This window comes from Amblyomma maculatum, chromosome 2, assembly GCF_055883805.1.
Source record: "Amblyomma maculatum isolate TAMU_Amacu chromosome 2, ASM5588380v1, whole genome shotgun sequence".
NCBI lineage: Eukaryota > Metazoa > Arthropoda > Arachnida > Ixodida > Ixodidae > Amblyomma > Amblyomma maculatum.
The window spans coordinates 75,581,746-75,596,304 of record NC_139345.1 but is presented as its reverse complement, the minus strand read 5'-3'; the positions used below and the strand labels follow the sequence as shown (position 1 = coordinate 75,596,304).

The following is a 14,559-nucleotide window of genomic DNA, read 5'->3' as shown; positions in this document are numbered from 1 at the left end:
CGTCGCTCCATCGAATTGTTATAAATGACACATACCGCAACTACACGGATCAATTACACCAGACAAATTAAATTTGTTTTAACAGAAGTCGTTTCGTGCTTGATGCTAACCTTCCCGGTCCAGTGCAGAACATCAAAATAAGTATTCAGAGATCAAACGAGCTTCAGCGCCGAGTAAGAATTTCGGAACTGAGAATGCTCCAAATGTGTGCCCCCTGCGCTGACCTTGGACTCTCGCAATCGCTTGTACAGTACTTAATCTATAATAATTGCGGAAATACTAAACCTAATTAGGAGACGCTCCACGTGGTCATTGTGTGAGTAGGAACAAATCGGCATCCAATTAACGCGACAGTTATTCTGATTATAAGGACGGCAAATGTAAATGAAAAGGTGGAAGCTCAGCGCCACCTTAATTCATCTGACAAACTTGAATCTCCCACCACCTGTCAGAAATTTGCTACGACCAGACGCGCGGCGATGTCGTATTTGTAGGTTTGTACCGGCACTGGCTACATGAAAATTAATATCAGTTGAGGCAAAATAAAACGTGACACGACTTACAATCAGCACCGCCGTGCCCAGGAACTCGTGGATGAGTTGCCGCACTAGGAGGTTCTCGATCTTCATCTTGGAGCCTCCTGTCGGTGAGGTCTCACGACCTAGTCTGGCGCTGTCAAGCCGATCTGAACCGCGCGACCTCTCCGCCGCTTCACTGGCGCTGGGCTTCTCCGCAGTGACGGGGTCAAGCCGATATCATCGCCGAGCTGCGACTCGGCCGGGCATCCCCGCTCTCCAGCCGCCGTCCACCTCGTTCGCTGAAACAGCCGTAGAGCTTTTTCTTCGCGAACGGCGCTGGCTGCGACTCGGGACCTCTCGCGCGACTCGAGCTCGAGACTGCTTGATGATGCTGGGTGCTTTTCCCGCTTCACCAATGGGGCTGGGGCATTTTTATACACACCGGCTTACCGAGAGCCACGGTTGGAGGCGCTTTCGGTTTTGATTTTAAGCATTCTTGCTTCATAACACAGATGGCGCCACCACTCCAAGTGCGAAAACGCGAAAACGAAACTAGAATTGCTTTTGTTTTTGGCCATCAAATATAAAGTTAATATACCTAAGGAATTAGACATACAATGATCAAAGAAGATATGTACTTCAAATGGAGTATCCTTGATAAATATTATTTTTTTTTTATCGAGAGAAAGTTTTTGTCACAGTGTAAAGAGTCAAGCCAAACCCAATCTGTCTTCTTCGCAAGCTTTTGCTGTTGGAGCGTAATGCGTAGTACGATAGTAGTAGCAGGTGCGTAGGTTACGCATAGCGTTCTTTTTCCAATGTCAGTTGTGACAAAATGAATATGGTCACTTCAACCGTCTCTGCCGTAAAAGTAGAGGTTTTTTTAGACTTCGTGTGTGTGTAGTAGCAGCACTTGCTCGCACCGCCGGTTCGCGGGAATTTGGAGAACCTTCGTATCGTGATACTCGTTTTTAGTGACTGATTGCGAGGCAGTTGATTACAACTTTACTGGTATTGTCTTGATGATTCAAGCTTTTATTGTTGACGCTGGCTCTGGTAATGCGGGAACTGGAAAGAAAGATTGGTAAAGTTTAAATCAAGCTGGTAGCTTTGTGACTGCTATGCCGAAGATGCCCGTTCTTCAGAAATCTGTGGTGCTTCGCAAACCGTGCACATTCAGCAAGTAGTTTTACAATGGATATGGACAATTCAGAGAGATCTAGCAGCACGCAAGAGAGTGTGGATAGTGACGTTGTGGTGCCTGTGCGCGATGATTCAGAGTTCATCAATGATGTGCTTATGAGGCTTCGTGTGACGGCATCGGACAGCCTCGACGTACCATTCTTCGACAACGGTTGTAATATCACTGGTGTGATAGCCAAACTAACAGTGTGGAATGCGATACTCAATCCTGTTGGCATTGAGCTGCGCGAGTTTGAGCCTGGGAAGTTAGCGTTGTTGTCAATAAATACTCACCGTTATGTGAGTGGAATGGACGAATTTGTGCAGAAGGCTGCCGTGGCCTTCTACTGGGCGCTGAAGACGCACCCGTGCATCAGAAAGGTGAAAATCACGCATCATTTGTTCCTCGTCCACTGCTTCCCTCTAATGAAACGTGCCTTCTTGGAAAATGGCTCCCTTGAAGTACTGAACTTGTTCCACTGTTCCTTAGACCCTTACTCCTCGGCAGAGTTTATAGATGCACTTTCTGAAATGAGCCAGCTAAAGCGCATTAAGCTTCAACAACTGAAGCTGGACTCCTCAGGCTTTGCAAATTTGTCTCGTGTTCTTGAACAGAACCATCAACTTGAAGCTGTGTTCCTTCACTGTGCAACAGTGTGTGATGATGCACCTGCTTGCCTAATGAATGTGCTGTGCAGCCTTCCTCGTCTGAAAATGCTTTCTTGGAGTTGTGAACACTTGGTACCTGCTGTAGGAGGTGGTATTAGCAAACTGCTGCAAACAACACACACCCTTCAGGAACTCCAGCTGCTCTTTGAAGAAGATATAAACCCTGAATGCCTCCAGGCTATTACAGTCGCTCTTGAACACAATTCTACGGTTCACTCTGTGAAGCTCTACTATGCCTACATTTACAATCGTGGCGCAGAAGCGTTTGCATCTGCTCTTACAAAAAATTGCCATGTTAAGTATCTTAAGCTGTGCCACTGCGAAATCGGTGATGCTGGAGGAGCTGCCATTGCACAAATGCTTAAGGTGAACAAATCTTTGGAGGAGGTCGATCTATCTGAAAACAAGATGACCAGTGCTACTGGTGAAGTATTTGCTCAAGCCATCTCTGCGAATCCTGTGCTAAAAAAACTGAATCTGGCTGGAAATCGTTTTGGTGCATCTGCTGTCATCTCAATGGCCCAGGCACTTGCTGGCAATCATGTGCTTGAAAGACTGGAGATTGGCCACATATGTACCAATGACTTCTCCGAAGATGCTCTTGGTGTAATTCTTGGCGATGGAGAGTCAGACTTGTGTTACAATGAGAGTGAACGATTAGTCAAAGTTTTTGGTGAGCTTAAATCTTTTGAGCGCATTACTGCAACGTGGGGTGACGCAGGGATATTTGAGCTTGCAAACACTGTGAAGACCTCGAGTATGATTCATAGAGTTTCTCTTGAAGGCCTCCAAGAGATATCTGTCGAACCACAGAAACAGCTTTTTGAAGCACTTGGTGAAAATAACTCTGTTGAAGAGTTGTGCTTGCCAATGCCTCTGCCTTGCTATGACAGCACGGCGCCAATTCTTGCTGACTTCTTTAGGAAAACTACATCACTGAAGCATCTCACATTCACATTAGAGGCTACACAGAAAGATGCAGTCAGTGTGCTTGCTGATGCTCTTTCACAGAACAAAACGGTGCAGTATTTGGAGATTGTCTGTCCTAATGTGGATGAGCATGCTGAAAAGTGCCTTGCAGATATGCTTAGACAAAATGACACGCTTGAGACGCTAATCTTAAATGACTATGCTTCCCAATTTGAAATGACCGTGCACCAACCCCTTGTGCTGTTATCACATGGCTTGAAAAAAAACTATTCTTTAACTAAGTTCAAGAATGAATTTTCCTGGGTGCCGTGGTTTGGCATGGCACAAGTTCAGGAGGCTATCCGAAGAAATAGAGTAATCTTGAACACTGCAACCCGCTTTGTTTTAGATGAGACTAAGGATATTACCAGCATGCCTTGTGACATTGCAAAATTATTTAAGTTGCAAAAGTTCCATAAGCTGCTTCAAGCATTTGGCAAGCTTTCAGCTGGAGATGTGCTGTCAAAGACTGAAGCAGCCAAGCTGCAAAAGGACTAGTGTCATGTGAAATAGCAGACTTTTGCAACATTTGTACACACCATATACTATAAACGTGCCCTAAATGTGCCCTTTAACGCTACAGTGTGCGATTTCTGACCTCATTATTTCACATTTTAGTGCTTCCATGCGACGACACTTTGGTGTCTTTCGCTTTGTTCTTAATAGTCATACAGCACATAATAGAAACCACCCTAGAAATACCAAAATCTTGTTTTGTCAAACTGAGTATTTTTTTTTTTTGCGAACAATTCAGGTTAGGCAATTAAATTGCTTTAAATTAGGTATCACTTATTGTAGGAAAAATGTTTGGTCACTTACCTTCACTGCTGGACTTTTCGGCCTTTTCTTAACAAATAATCATTGCTTGTCCCTAAATATGCTCATGCCTGCACATATACGCTATAATCTGTTCATCAATCTATATTTATTTTAGTGTTTGTAGCCTTTCTTACTTATATGATTGAGAATGTTTGCTTTAGTCTTGCCCTTTGCCTTCAAGTGATGAAAGGCTCATGCATCAATTCAGAAGAATTTAATTGTGAAATTCCTCACCTATCAATGAAAATTTTTGAACTGCCCGCTAAAACTAAAAATCTTTTAAAAACAAAGTTTTTTTTTAGTTACAGGCATTTTGGCCTGTTTGATGAAGCTAATTTGATGGCTAGTATTGTAATTATTCTTATATTAGATTTTATTGCTGTGTGCCTGTTTTAAATAGGGAAAATCTAGCTAGTACAATTTTTTGTTCTTATGGTTTAAGTGAGTGCACAATCACTATGTAGCGTGCATCTACGCATGTTCCCACTACTACAGCTATGTGTTCTCAGCTTTGAAAAGTTGTGCAGCCAAATTCTAGTTATTTGTTGTCATAACATTTGGCTTTATTATGGTAGAATATTGTCGCGCCGCGCGACTGCTGTGTTTGGTGCCAACGACGACAAAGCGGTTGTTGGCTCGAGAGGCGCGCTGGTACTGGACACTGTCATCGGAGCCAGAAGCAAGCCTGACTCTCGGGTCTTACCTTCACGGTACCGTGTACCTTCACGGCTCCCTGTGGCTTGAGTCGTGGCAATATAATGAGAGTAAGAAGATGGCTACACAGTATGAAAGAGAACGGAACGAAGGTTGAGGGGAAGCCGCAGCTTGCAAGCCAAGCTTATTTCGTCAAGGGGACTTGACTTCGAAGACCTTGGCTTGGCGGGAAAACTGAGGCTCTTCAACCCATGTTCAGTTCTCTTTTATGGCATAATGTGGTGTTGTATGGTGTGTGGTATGGTGTGGGATGTGGTATTTGTATGGTATAGTAGTATGGTAGGCTACATAGAGAGTTTAAAATCCCAAATAGACGAGCTATGAAGGATGCCGCCAGTGGGGGGCTCCGAATTAATATCGACCAGCTGTAGGTTTTTAATGTGCACGTAGGTCCTTTGCCTTTTTCCCCTTTCAAATCATCGCCACCATGGCGAGGATTGAACCATCATCCTCGGGCTCAGTAGTCGAGCGCCCTAATCATTGAGTGGACATGGTGGGGCTGTGGTTTTGTAGAGTGGCATTCTTATGCTTCCCGTACCTGACCATTGTGTTGGATTGGTTTTATTGCAATGAAATTATTCCAACGCCTGAATGCCTGTTGCCAAGGGAGGGCCAATTAATGCTTAGAGCTTGCTGAACATGGCATAACCTTATCACATACCCAGTCTTGGAGGCTAGAAGTATGAGCATCATGAATGCTATCACACAAGTAAATACAAATGAATCACTTGCACCAGCATGTAATGTGTCTTCATAGATGTACACCCTTTGTCAAAAGTTCAGAGCCCAGGGGGTCTACTTCTGAGCCATACCATGTGGCTTATAATGCATTCCCAGGTTTCCAAACTTGCTGAAGGCAAGAAGATTTTTCATCCTACCCTCTCCAATGGTTAGGACTTCCACAATTGTTAAAGAACTCATAATATATGGCTTAAAAGCAAACCCTCTGGGCTCTGAACTTTTGACAAAGGCTTTACGTGGTTATGAAACAACCATAGAAGTCTACAGCTTGCTCTTTTTCAGTTTCGTGTCTATTCAGATTGGATTTCAGTTATCCGAATTTTGAATATATACTATTCGACTCATTGAGCAAATCAAATAAAAGGATATTTGGCTCTCTATTCAAAAATTTTGCATGTTTGCACACTCATAACTACATGCAACATGAGGAGGGCTGTGTATGTGTGTTTGCATCTTAATGTGCCATGTTACTTGTACCATGTTTTGTGCTGCTGATGCTTATATGAATTTTCCACTTAAAATTGAATGCTAGCATTCTGGCCTAATGGCCTCACCTTGTTGGTTAAGATTTACGGTCGTCATCCCTGTTGCTCATCAAAGTGCAAGCAATATGACGCTCAACTTCTCTTACCCTACTCACCTTTTTGATCAAGTTCACTTCTGGCCTATTAGATAAATTTCAAGAAATACTTCCATTGTTTACTTGCTATTCTATTGATTGAACTATGCTTTAATCTTCAGAATGGATATTTAAATTTCTTATCTGTCTGGCCAAATTAATGTGGTTATCCCAGAATGTTTGCTTTTCTGGAGTTCAGGAACCAAGTTTGAGCAGCATGTGAGAGCAGTTTGAACTGATATGCCGAACAAAAAGGCAGAGCCAGTTTAACAGACTGCAATAGAGTTTATTTCAAGACACCATTAAAACAACAGCAACAAACACCACTTGTTGAGTTTCATTGTAAACTTAGTGCAGCAAGTGAGAGGGTGGAAGGCAATAACATTGATGTAAGCCCCGCACATGCATTAGACAGAATCAGCCAGCTCCATGGACTCTCTCTAGTGCAGTCCTGTAGAAGTGGTATGCTGCCTTGTTTCATTTCAGTGTTGTACTTGCAGATTACAAAAAGTGTGAGGCTGTTTGTCTGCTTCGTACCTATATATCTCTCCTGGGAAACATATCAGGTTTTCATAATCTTTGTGGAATTTTATACTTGGCTGACCATTATTAAAAAAGTGCAAGACACAAACTTTTCACACGTAAAGAACAACAGTAAATAACATTACACCGAAGCAGAAGCATTGCATGCTCTTTCTTTATTGTAAGGCATGCGGTTTAGTGAGAAGTAATTCCCAGCAGGCAGCATTCATGCTTCTGCACCCAAGTGCTGTGCTCAGGATTTAAGCATGGTGACAAGTGCATACGTGCGAATTGCCTTTGTGTATTTTTCTTCATTTTTTTTGATACAAATGTTTTGTTAGTTCTTCACCGGAAGGCAAGAGTGATGGCATCTATTTGCTCTGGTGCAGTCTTGAACACTCAAACTTCTGTTTGTGTTTGAATTCCAATTGTTCAGCCAACTTGACACTTTCAAATCCGGTAATATAGTTGTATAAAGGCCATATCATTTCTACTTATTGAATAAAGAGGTAATATCAGAACAGAAGACTACATATAGTCTAATGAATATTTTATGGAACCAAAATACACCAACAGTGGTAAATGAACAACATATGGAATGGTATATATGACACTGTGGGCAGTACACAAGGCCTTCATGCTTAATTTGTGTATGATGCATTGATATAGTTGCAACAAAATAGACTATGAAAAATAAATCTTTGGCGGGGCCCTGGATCTCAACAGATTGCTTATATGTTAACGAGTAATTATCAACAAATTCCGCGGTTTTATTCTACGGGAAACAAGACTCTAAATATAGCACCTGTACTGCTTGGGAAGCTGTGGTGTTAGCATTTTCCTTCATGCAGACATTTCAAGTCTGGATGCATTATGTTGTCTGTGTACGACAAATTGCAGTGCTCGTGGTAATCAATGCATGTCTTTGAAGATACCTGATCAGTGAGTATAAAAACAAACTCTTTTAACCATTCTCGTGCTATCATGTGGTAGCTGAGCCACTATATTGCAGATAAGTTTTGTTCCTTAAGATGGGCCCAGAGGAATGCCGAGGCAGCTTTGTAATAAGTTAAAGCAGATATCTCAGTATAACTGTCATTTTCAAATTTTGACAGGGTTTCGGCCAACATGGTCAGTGCTGTTATCACCCTTCTAGTTAGCCTACCTGTCTTTCTTTTTCCTTTCTCTCTCATGCAATTTCAAGCATGTTGGAGTTATTGTGGTGGACATATCCAGCAAAAGTTTAATACAATGAAATAGGGAGTGAATTCGTGGTGATGAGATTTCTGTAAACTCTGGCAGTCTGCAAAGGTACCCGAGCTCAAGAGTGCATCGCTACAAAACAAAGGGCCAAATTTAAGCACACTGGATTCAAGGAACTGTGCATACGTGTTGCATACAACAGAGAAAATTCGCGTTGCAAAAACGCTGCAAACCAACCAGCAAGAACAACCACCAGGGTGGGACGAGTCCAGGTGAAAAAATCCGGCCGCGATTCGTTGTGTACAGGCGGAGGCAGCAGGCACGGCCGGCTACTGAAGATCGTTGCGATGATGAGATGCGGATGTCTTGCGGCCATCAAGCAGTGGCACCTGTGGTTGTGTGCAAACTGTGTGACATGATTTTTTTTTTCTAGTAATCCCATTTGAAATTATTTTGCTTCGCAGCTCAGTTCTTGATTTCGCACTGCTTGATGCCCCTCATTTGGATGGCGCTTTCAACTGGGGAGAAAAAGAGAGAAGGCAAATAGAAAACAATGAAATCAGTTTAGGGTACTTCTACATTTTCGCAACAGTAGCTGAGGCTTCTCAGAACTGTCAGTAATGCCTGACGCGAAACTCAATTTACTTTTTAAATTTATAATTGCACGATACAGATGCAAGGACAAGCGCGCCATTAGGTATCTGGAGCTATCTCTCTCCTGAACTAGGACGCAGGGTACCGTATTTGCAAAACATAGTACACACAGCCATAGTGCTTGCAGCCTGTGCATATGCATATTCTAGACACCTGGAAATCATGTAAAACTAATTTGTAGAAGCAGCATTAGTAAGCAGCACCTGCTTGACTGACGAGGATGAACGAGGATGACTGAACTAGGACGCAGGGTACCGTATTTGCAAAACATAGTACACACAGCCATAGTGCTTGCAGCCTGTGCATATGCATATTCTAGACACCTGGAAATCATGTAAAACTAATTTGTAGAAGCAGCATTAGTAAGCAGCACCTGCTTGACTGACGAGGATGAAGAAATGTACAGGACAAATTTAAACAATTAAAAATGGTTTTTGTTAAGCGAAAACGATATTCTCGGGCGCGTATGCTTAAAGCGCTCGATGTTATGTTTGATCACGCGCTTTATTTTTTTTCTTTCTGCGGGGGGGGGGGGGGGGGGGGGGGGGGGTATATATCGCTACCACTATTTAGCGCCACTTTTTGTGACCACGTTTCGTGGGCGACGCTTGGTTTTCGTGATGATGGCGCATTTATTTGTTGCGGACATCAGAAAGCATGCGATGCCTTACTGGTGCGATACAATCAACTAAATTCCAACAATTACCTTTGTTAGACACCTGGTTTCAGTTAGAGATCTGCGGCTGCCAATAAGACAGTGATAGCAGCATTAGTATTATTTGGTGTTTCAAATGCGCTATTACCCCCGGCACTGTGGTTCAGTAATATTATGGCCATCTCGAGTGCAATTCGAAAAGGACTTTCGCCAGTGCACTTCACTTCAATGCACGAGACAAGAGATGGGAGGCCTCGGAAAAACTGTGCATTTTGAAAAACAAAAAAGCAATTTTTTGTTTTCCTCCTAGATTTGGAAGTTCGAAAAAAAAAAAAAAAACAGATCCAGGTTATCGGCATGAAGGATTATTAATTTTTTTTTTTTTTTATGATAGCCTAGCCGGATACAGCTCAGGTATTCAGCAGTCTCCACACATATTGACTCCGTTAAGGTGCCTATACGTAAGATGAAACCAATTATAAACCCAAAAATTTCGATGCATCTGGCTAGTTTGGTATATAAGATTTACAAAGGGCCATATTCGGGCGCTGGGCTGCTCTCCCAGCACAGGAAAGAGTTGAAGACTGCCCCCTTAAGGGCCCAGTCAAACCTGTTTCTTCGACCATACACCTATGGAACTGAAATGGTGTATAGCCAAATTAAAAAACAAAAAACAAAAACTCATTTTGTTTACTGTTCAGCGTATTAATACCAAGAGTAATACACACCCCGCATGCTGCAGCCTATAGTTAACAAGTGCTGTTTTTTTTTTTAAGGATTATTCTAATGCGATAAACCCGTAGAGGTGGCTTTTGTGAGATTCAAGTCAAATTTAAAAAAGCTTTGCGTGGAGGATACAATTTAAAAAATAATTTTTAAAACGTATTCCTGGCGACCGCTCGCAACCGATTATAGGTGACGTCGCTACTTGTTTCCTTCGCTTCTTTTTTTTTTTTTCTTTTTTTCTTGAGCGCAAGCATGTGCTGAGTTGAGGGGGAGAGGAGGAACATCATTTTCGATCGCCCATATGCTTCGTGCTAATGAAGCGCGCTTAAGAATTTTGCGTTGCGGAGAGGACTGATGGAATACCTATTGCTCGTGCGCATTTTCTAGTTTTATTAAATAACTTAACGTTTTATTAAATAAAGTTCAGGATCTCCGAACTTCACTGGATTGGCGATTGTAGCCAGATAAGATCCGTGTAAATACCAAGCAGGTATTTACACCGACCTAATATGCTGGGCGGACACTTCGCTCACCCTTTCGGTGCTGCTCCCCATGCAAATATCTCGCCTCATCCTGTATGCGAGCTCATAAGAAAGCAATTCCCCCCATAAAGCAGCCGACTTCGGGAAGCCGCAACGTATATGGAAGCAAGAATCCATAGAGGTATTGCTTCTTTGTAAAATAGCAGGCACAAAAAAAAAAAAAAAAAAAAAAAAAAAGTCTCTCCTCTCTTTTTGCCTTCAAAATTTCCGAAAATTTTACCCCTTTAGGAGTAATCTCGTTCTCGAAGCTTTTGAACCTGATATAGTATCTGCTGTAATTATTACGAACGGACATTTACAACTGTTTAATAACCAGGCGCCTAAAAGCAGAAAAGTTAACTGAAAGAATTTATTAGCATATTCATTTATTTTCTAACGTCCCCTGTAAAGGTACTAATGTGCCGAAAACGCCACCTCTTATTTTAAAAACTCCGGTTTTAATCATTTATGGCAGGTTTCCCCGAAACGAGCCGGATCGGAGATACAAAGCGAAAACCTGCTCTAAGCTAAAACAGAGCTCGGAAATGCTCGTCTGTGCAGCAGTACCTGAAGAAACGAAGTGCGCGGCCTTGGCCTTGACCTCCGAGCCTGGTGATAATTGACATAGGGTGTGCTAGAGGAAATGCCCAGTAATTAAACATAGATGGTTCGAGACGATACCAGTATATCGCATTCTATAGTAGGATAGAATAAAAAAAAAAAAACAGCAGTTGGTAAATACGGGCCACGGTACACAGCGTTTGTAATTATCCGCTGAACAGCAAACGAAATAATTTGTGGATATTTGGCTACATCAAATGAACAAGAGGCATCAAATTTCTCCAGCTTACAACTTGGTCTGAAGGTTATCTGTTTATTTAAGTAGCAACAAAAGGTTTAACAGCAGACTACTTTCAGTCACGGAAGAATTTTTTGTGGCGGCTACTGTGGACTCGGGTGGTGTTTATGTCGATGCCGCCATCTCGGGTGCCATTCGAAAGGGAGCTCCGCGCGGCGTTCAATTTAGCGTCTTGCGCTTCAGGTTCAATTTGTCACTTGTTTTTCTTTGCACATATTTTGCTCTCGTAAATCGTGTTGAAGGCATTACTTCTTTCAGCAGCGATCACAAGAGCGTACAGTTACCTTATGCGCAAATGAGATAAACTTTATCTCGCGGTGCGATTGAACGTCTGAAACGATTGCAATCAGTAATTGTCGAATACGCTTTAAATTTAGAAAGTCACCAGACCATCTGTGTCACTGGAATAATATACTGTTTTTTGTTTTTTCTCTTAGTCGCTGCTAATTTGCTTCTAAAGCAGTCAGAGTTAAAACGGTTGATTTGATAAACCCGAGTCTCCCGGCTCAGTAGTCGAGCTCCCTAACCGTTAAGCCATCGCGGTGGGTCGACACCGTAGGGCTATATAGGCGTTGAAAATTTTCTCGGCATCTCTGTGTGCTCTGCGGAGATCTGTCGAAAACAATCAAACAAACAAAAAAACAAGAAAAAAAAACCGAGACGGCTAGCAGGTGTTTTAATTGGCATTAAGGAACACAACCTTCGTTCTGTCGGTGTCCGTTTTCCGGCAATCTTGCTGCGCCGTTCCAGTTTTCCGCACTACTTCCTCTGTTTGTCGCTGCTCGACTAACCACCCCATCAAACATTTATAATCTTGCGCGTCAAGGTACTTGCACCAGTTGCAGTGCTTTCGGCTTCTGCCTTTGCCCTACACAGGTGTTGCGCATTTCCCAATGACTTTTCTTTATGCGTTTAAAGACAGCTTGGTGTGTGTCGTATTTTTTGCACTATACATATGCTGTCAGGAGTAAGCCGAATGCATTGCGCAGCATGCCAGCCACACCTACTTCTCGCTATATCGGTCGCCCCTGTACCATCTGCACAAAGAATATCGTTTCTGCCGCAGCACACACCGTGGGATGCGATGAGGGGGTCTTCGCGTTTATTAAGAAGGCAGCACACGCTCGCCTTAGATGCAGCATTGTGTGGCACGATGCATCCGACGGTGAGCAAGGTGCACAGTTTAATGCGGAATCAAACACCGCAGCGTAAAACAACACAAGGCTGGCTAGCATATGGCCGCAACGGTCCCAACGGCTGTGTGACGGCTGTCTGGCTCTCTCTTGGGCGCTAGTATTCGATTTTCAGTGGCGCCCCCTGCAGCCCATGAATGCTGCTCACCTTACCTTACCTTACCTTACCTTACCTTACCTTACCTTACCTTACCTTACTTTACCTTACCTTACCTTACCTTACCTTACCTTACCTTACCTTACCTTACCTTACCTTACCTTACCTTACCTTACCTTACCTTACCTTACCTTACCGTACTGTAAACTGTGATCATCCAGGAGGCCTACCCATGACTGTCTACGGTGATGCCACCGTTGGCTGTGCGTACTATATTTTGTAAACACGCATAGACAGCATGCTGAACTTTTTTTTTTCTCTGATTGTTTTGTCTTTTCGGTGAGAATACACACAAGAAATATCGAAGTTAATCTTTACCATATACTTCATAGACAACTCGTAATATTTGGTGAAAAAGTATTAATTTTGAAGCCATGGAAACACAGTTTAAAACAAAAGGTGGACAAATAATGACGGTTTTGGAAGGCTAGCATAAATTAATTGTTCACGGCCATGTAGTATGACTTGCGGTCAGGATAAACTAACAGCATTTTGCGAATAAGTAAATAAAAGTGAAGCTGTAGCTTTCTAAGGGCAATTCATTTGAAAATTATAGGCCGCTCTAAACGCCTCTTGACAAAATGAACAAACGTGCTTGAGTGCGTTTAGGTGCAACAAAACACAGGCATACACACGTGTGGGCATGCAACAAGCAAATGCATATGCTGCGCATGCAATATGTTATTTCGTGTAAGCGCATGCTGCACATGCTTCAGTCATCAACCATACATTCAGTGCGTTCTATTAATTAGTGGTCGCCTTTCTCTCGCCCTTGCGTCCACGGGCTTGGCCACGCATACACACGTGTATTAGGAAGCGAGCTGGGACGTTCAATAATATACGGGAATTTTTTTTTTTTTTTCGCGTGTAGGAATATTCACATTTGTCAGTCTTAATTCGTATACATAAAAATTGGTCTTTTCTCTTTGTTTTTGTTTTTGTTTTCCTCGTAGCTCTTACGGGTCGTTTAAAGTCAGCGAAATTTTCGAACTATACTATATAACCTCACTTTCCGATCATGGGTTATCTTTCGCTCCTTAAATTTTTGCTTCTATTGGATGATGGCACCGCGGCGATGCGCAAATCCTAGGACCACCACATTTTTCATGCAACTCCTCAAAACATTTTTCGGCCAAAGGATAGATCGATCAACTGTGTTTCTTCTTTTACGATGCATGGGAGTAGGCAATAAAACTTTTCCGATGGCCCAACATGAAACCACCACCAGAAAAGGCAGCGTGCTGAATGGCGACGTACAGCTTCCGTCAAAGTATACAGTCCAAGGGGTTTTCTTCTAAGTTGCTCAGGAAGAGTTCCATAGCACTATAGTGAATTATGATAGCACATCTGGAAGTCAGAAGGTTGGGAGGATGGAGTACAGGCGCTTTCGAGAGGTTTTGGTCGCTGATGATGCAAAGCGAGGCACGCTGCAACATTCAGTAGCAAACCCGTTGATCCGTATACTCTTGACGGAAGCTGTATGTACAGTACTCACGGATTGAAATAGGACACTCGGAGCGCGTGGCCGTCGCTGCATGCAAGGCAGTGTGGTAAACAACAGGCCGGCTTATTGGCGACCGGAAGGAGCAGTTCTGCTTTTTAGATGTTCTCCCCCTCGCGCTATACCACAATGCAGCACCTTGGTTCCATGAGCATCCACGGGCGGCGCTGAATGCAGCGACGGCCACGCGCTCCGAGTGTCCTATTTCAATCCGTGAGTACTGTACAGTCTTGAGCAAAAGTGGAGAGACCACGCTAACTGCTACGATTGCGTTTTTGATGTATAAAAAGATGTGCCAGAGAAAATTGCTTGGGCAAGAAGGCAAGTATATTACACA

The 14,559-nt window shown here is 42.9% G+C and overlaps 2 protein-coding genes across 11 annotated transcripts in view; both read right to left on the bottom strand.

Moving 5' to 3' along the window:
- LOC146199045 (aquaporin-9-like) overlaps positions 1 to 947 on the bottom strand; it is a 50,891-nt gene extending 49,944 nt beyond the window's left edge. The window contains exon 1 of one of the 3 annotated variants that reach the window (XM_084594531.1): positions 564 to 947. In XM_084594531.1, the coding sequence (XP_084450657.1) occupies positions 564 to 629 (66 nt within the window). In that variant the 5' untranslated portion in view covers positions 630 to 947. The remainder of the gene's footprint in view (positions 1 to 563) is intronic. The other 2 variants (XM_084594533.1, XM_084594532.1) reach the window with 2 other exon arrangements.
- Positions 948 to 6,496: 5,549 nt separating this feature from the next.
- LOC146199044 (aquaporin-7-like) overlaps positions 6,497 to 14,559 on the bottom strand; it is an 85,265-nt gene continuing 77,202 nt past the window's right edge. For all 8 annotated transcript variants that reach the window (XM_084594528.1, XM_084594529.1, XM_084594524.1 and 5 more), the window contains one exon: positions 6,497 to 8,474. Coding sequence is in view for 3 of the 8 variants with exons in the window: in XM_084594523.1 (XP_084450649.1) it covers positions 8,422 to 8,474 (53 nt within the window). In the remaining 5 variants the exon portion in view is untranslated. The remainder of the gene's footprint in view (positions 8,475 to 14,559) is intronic.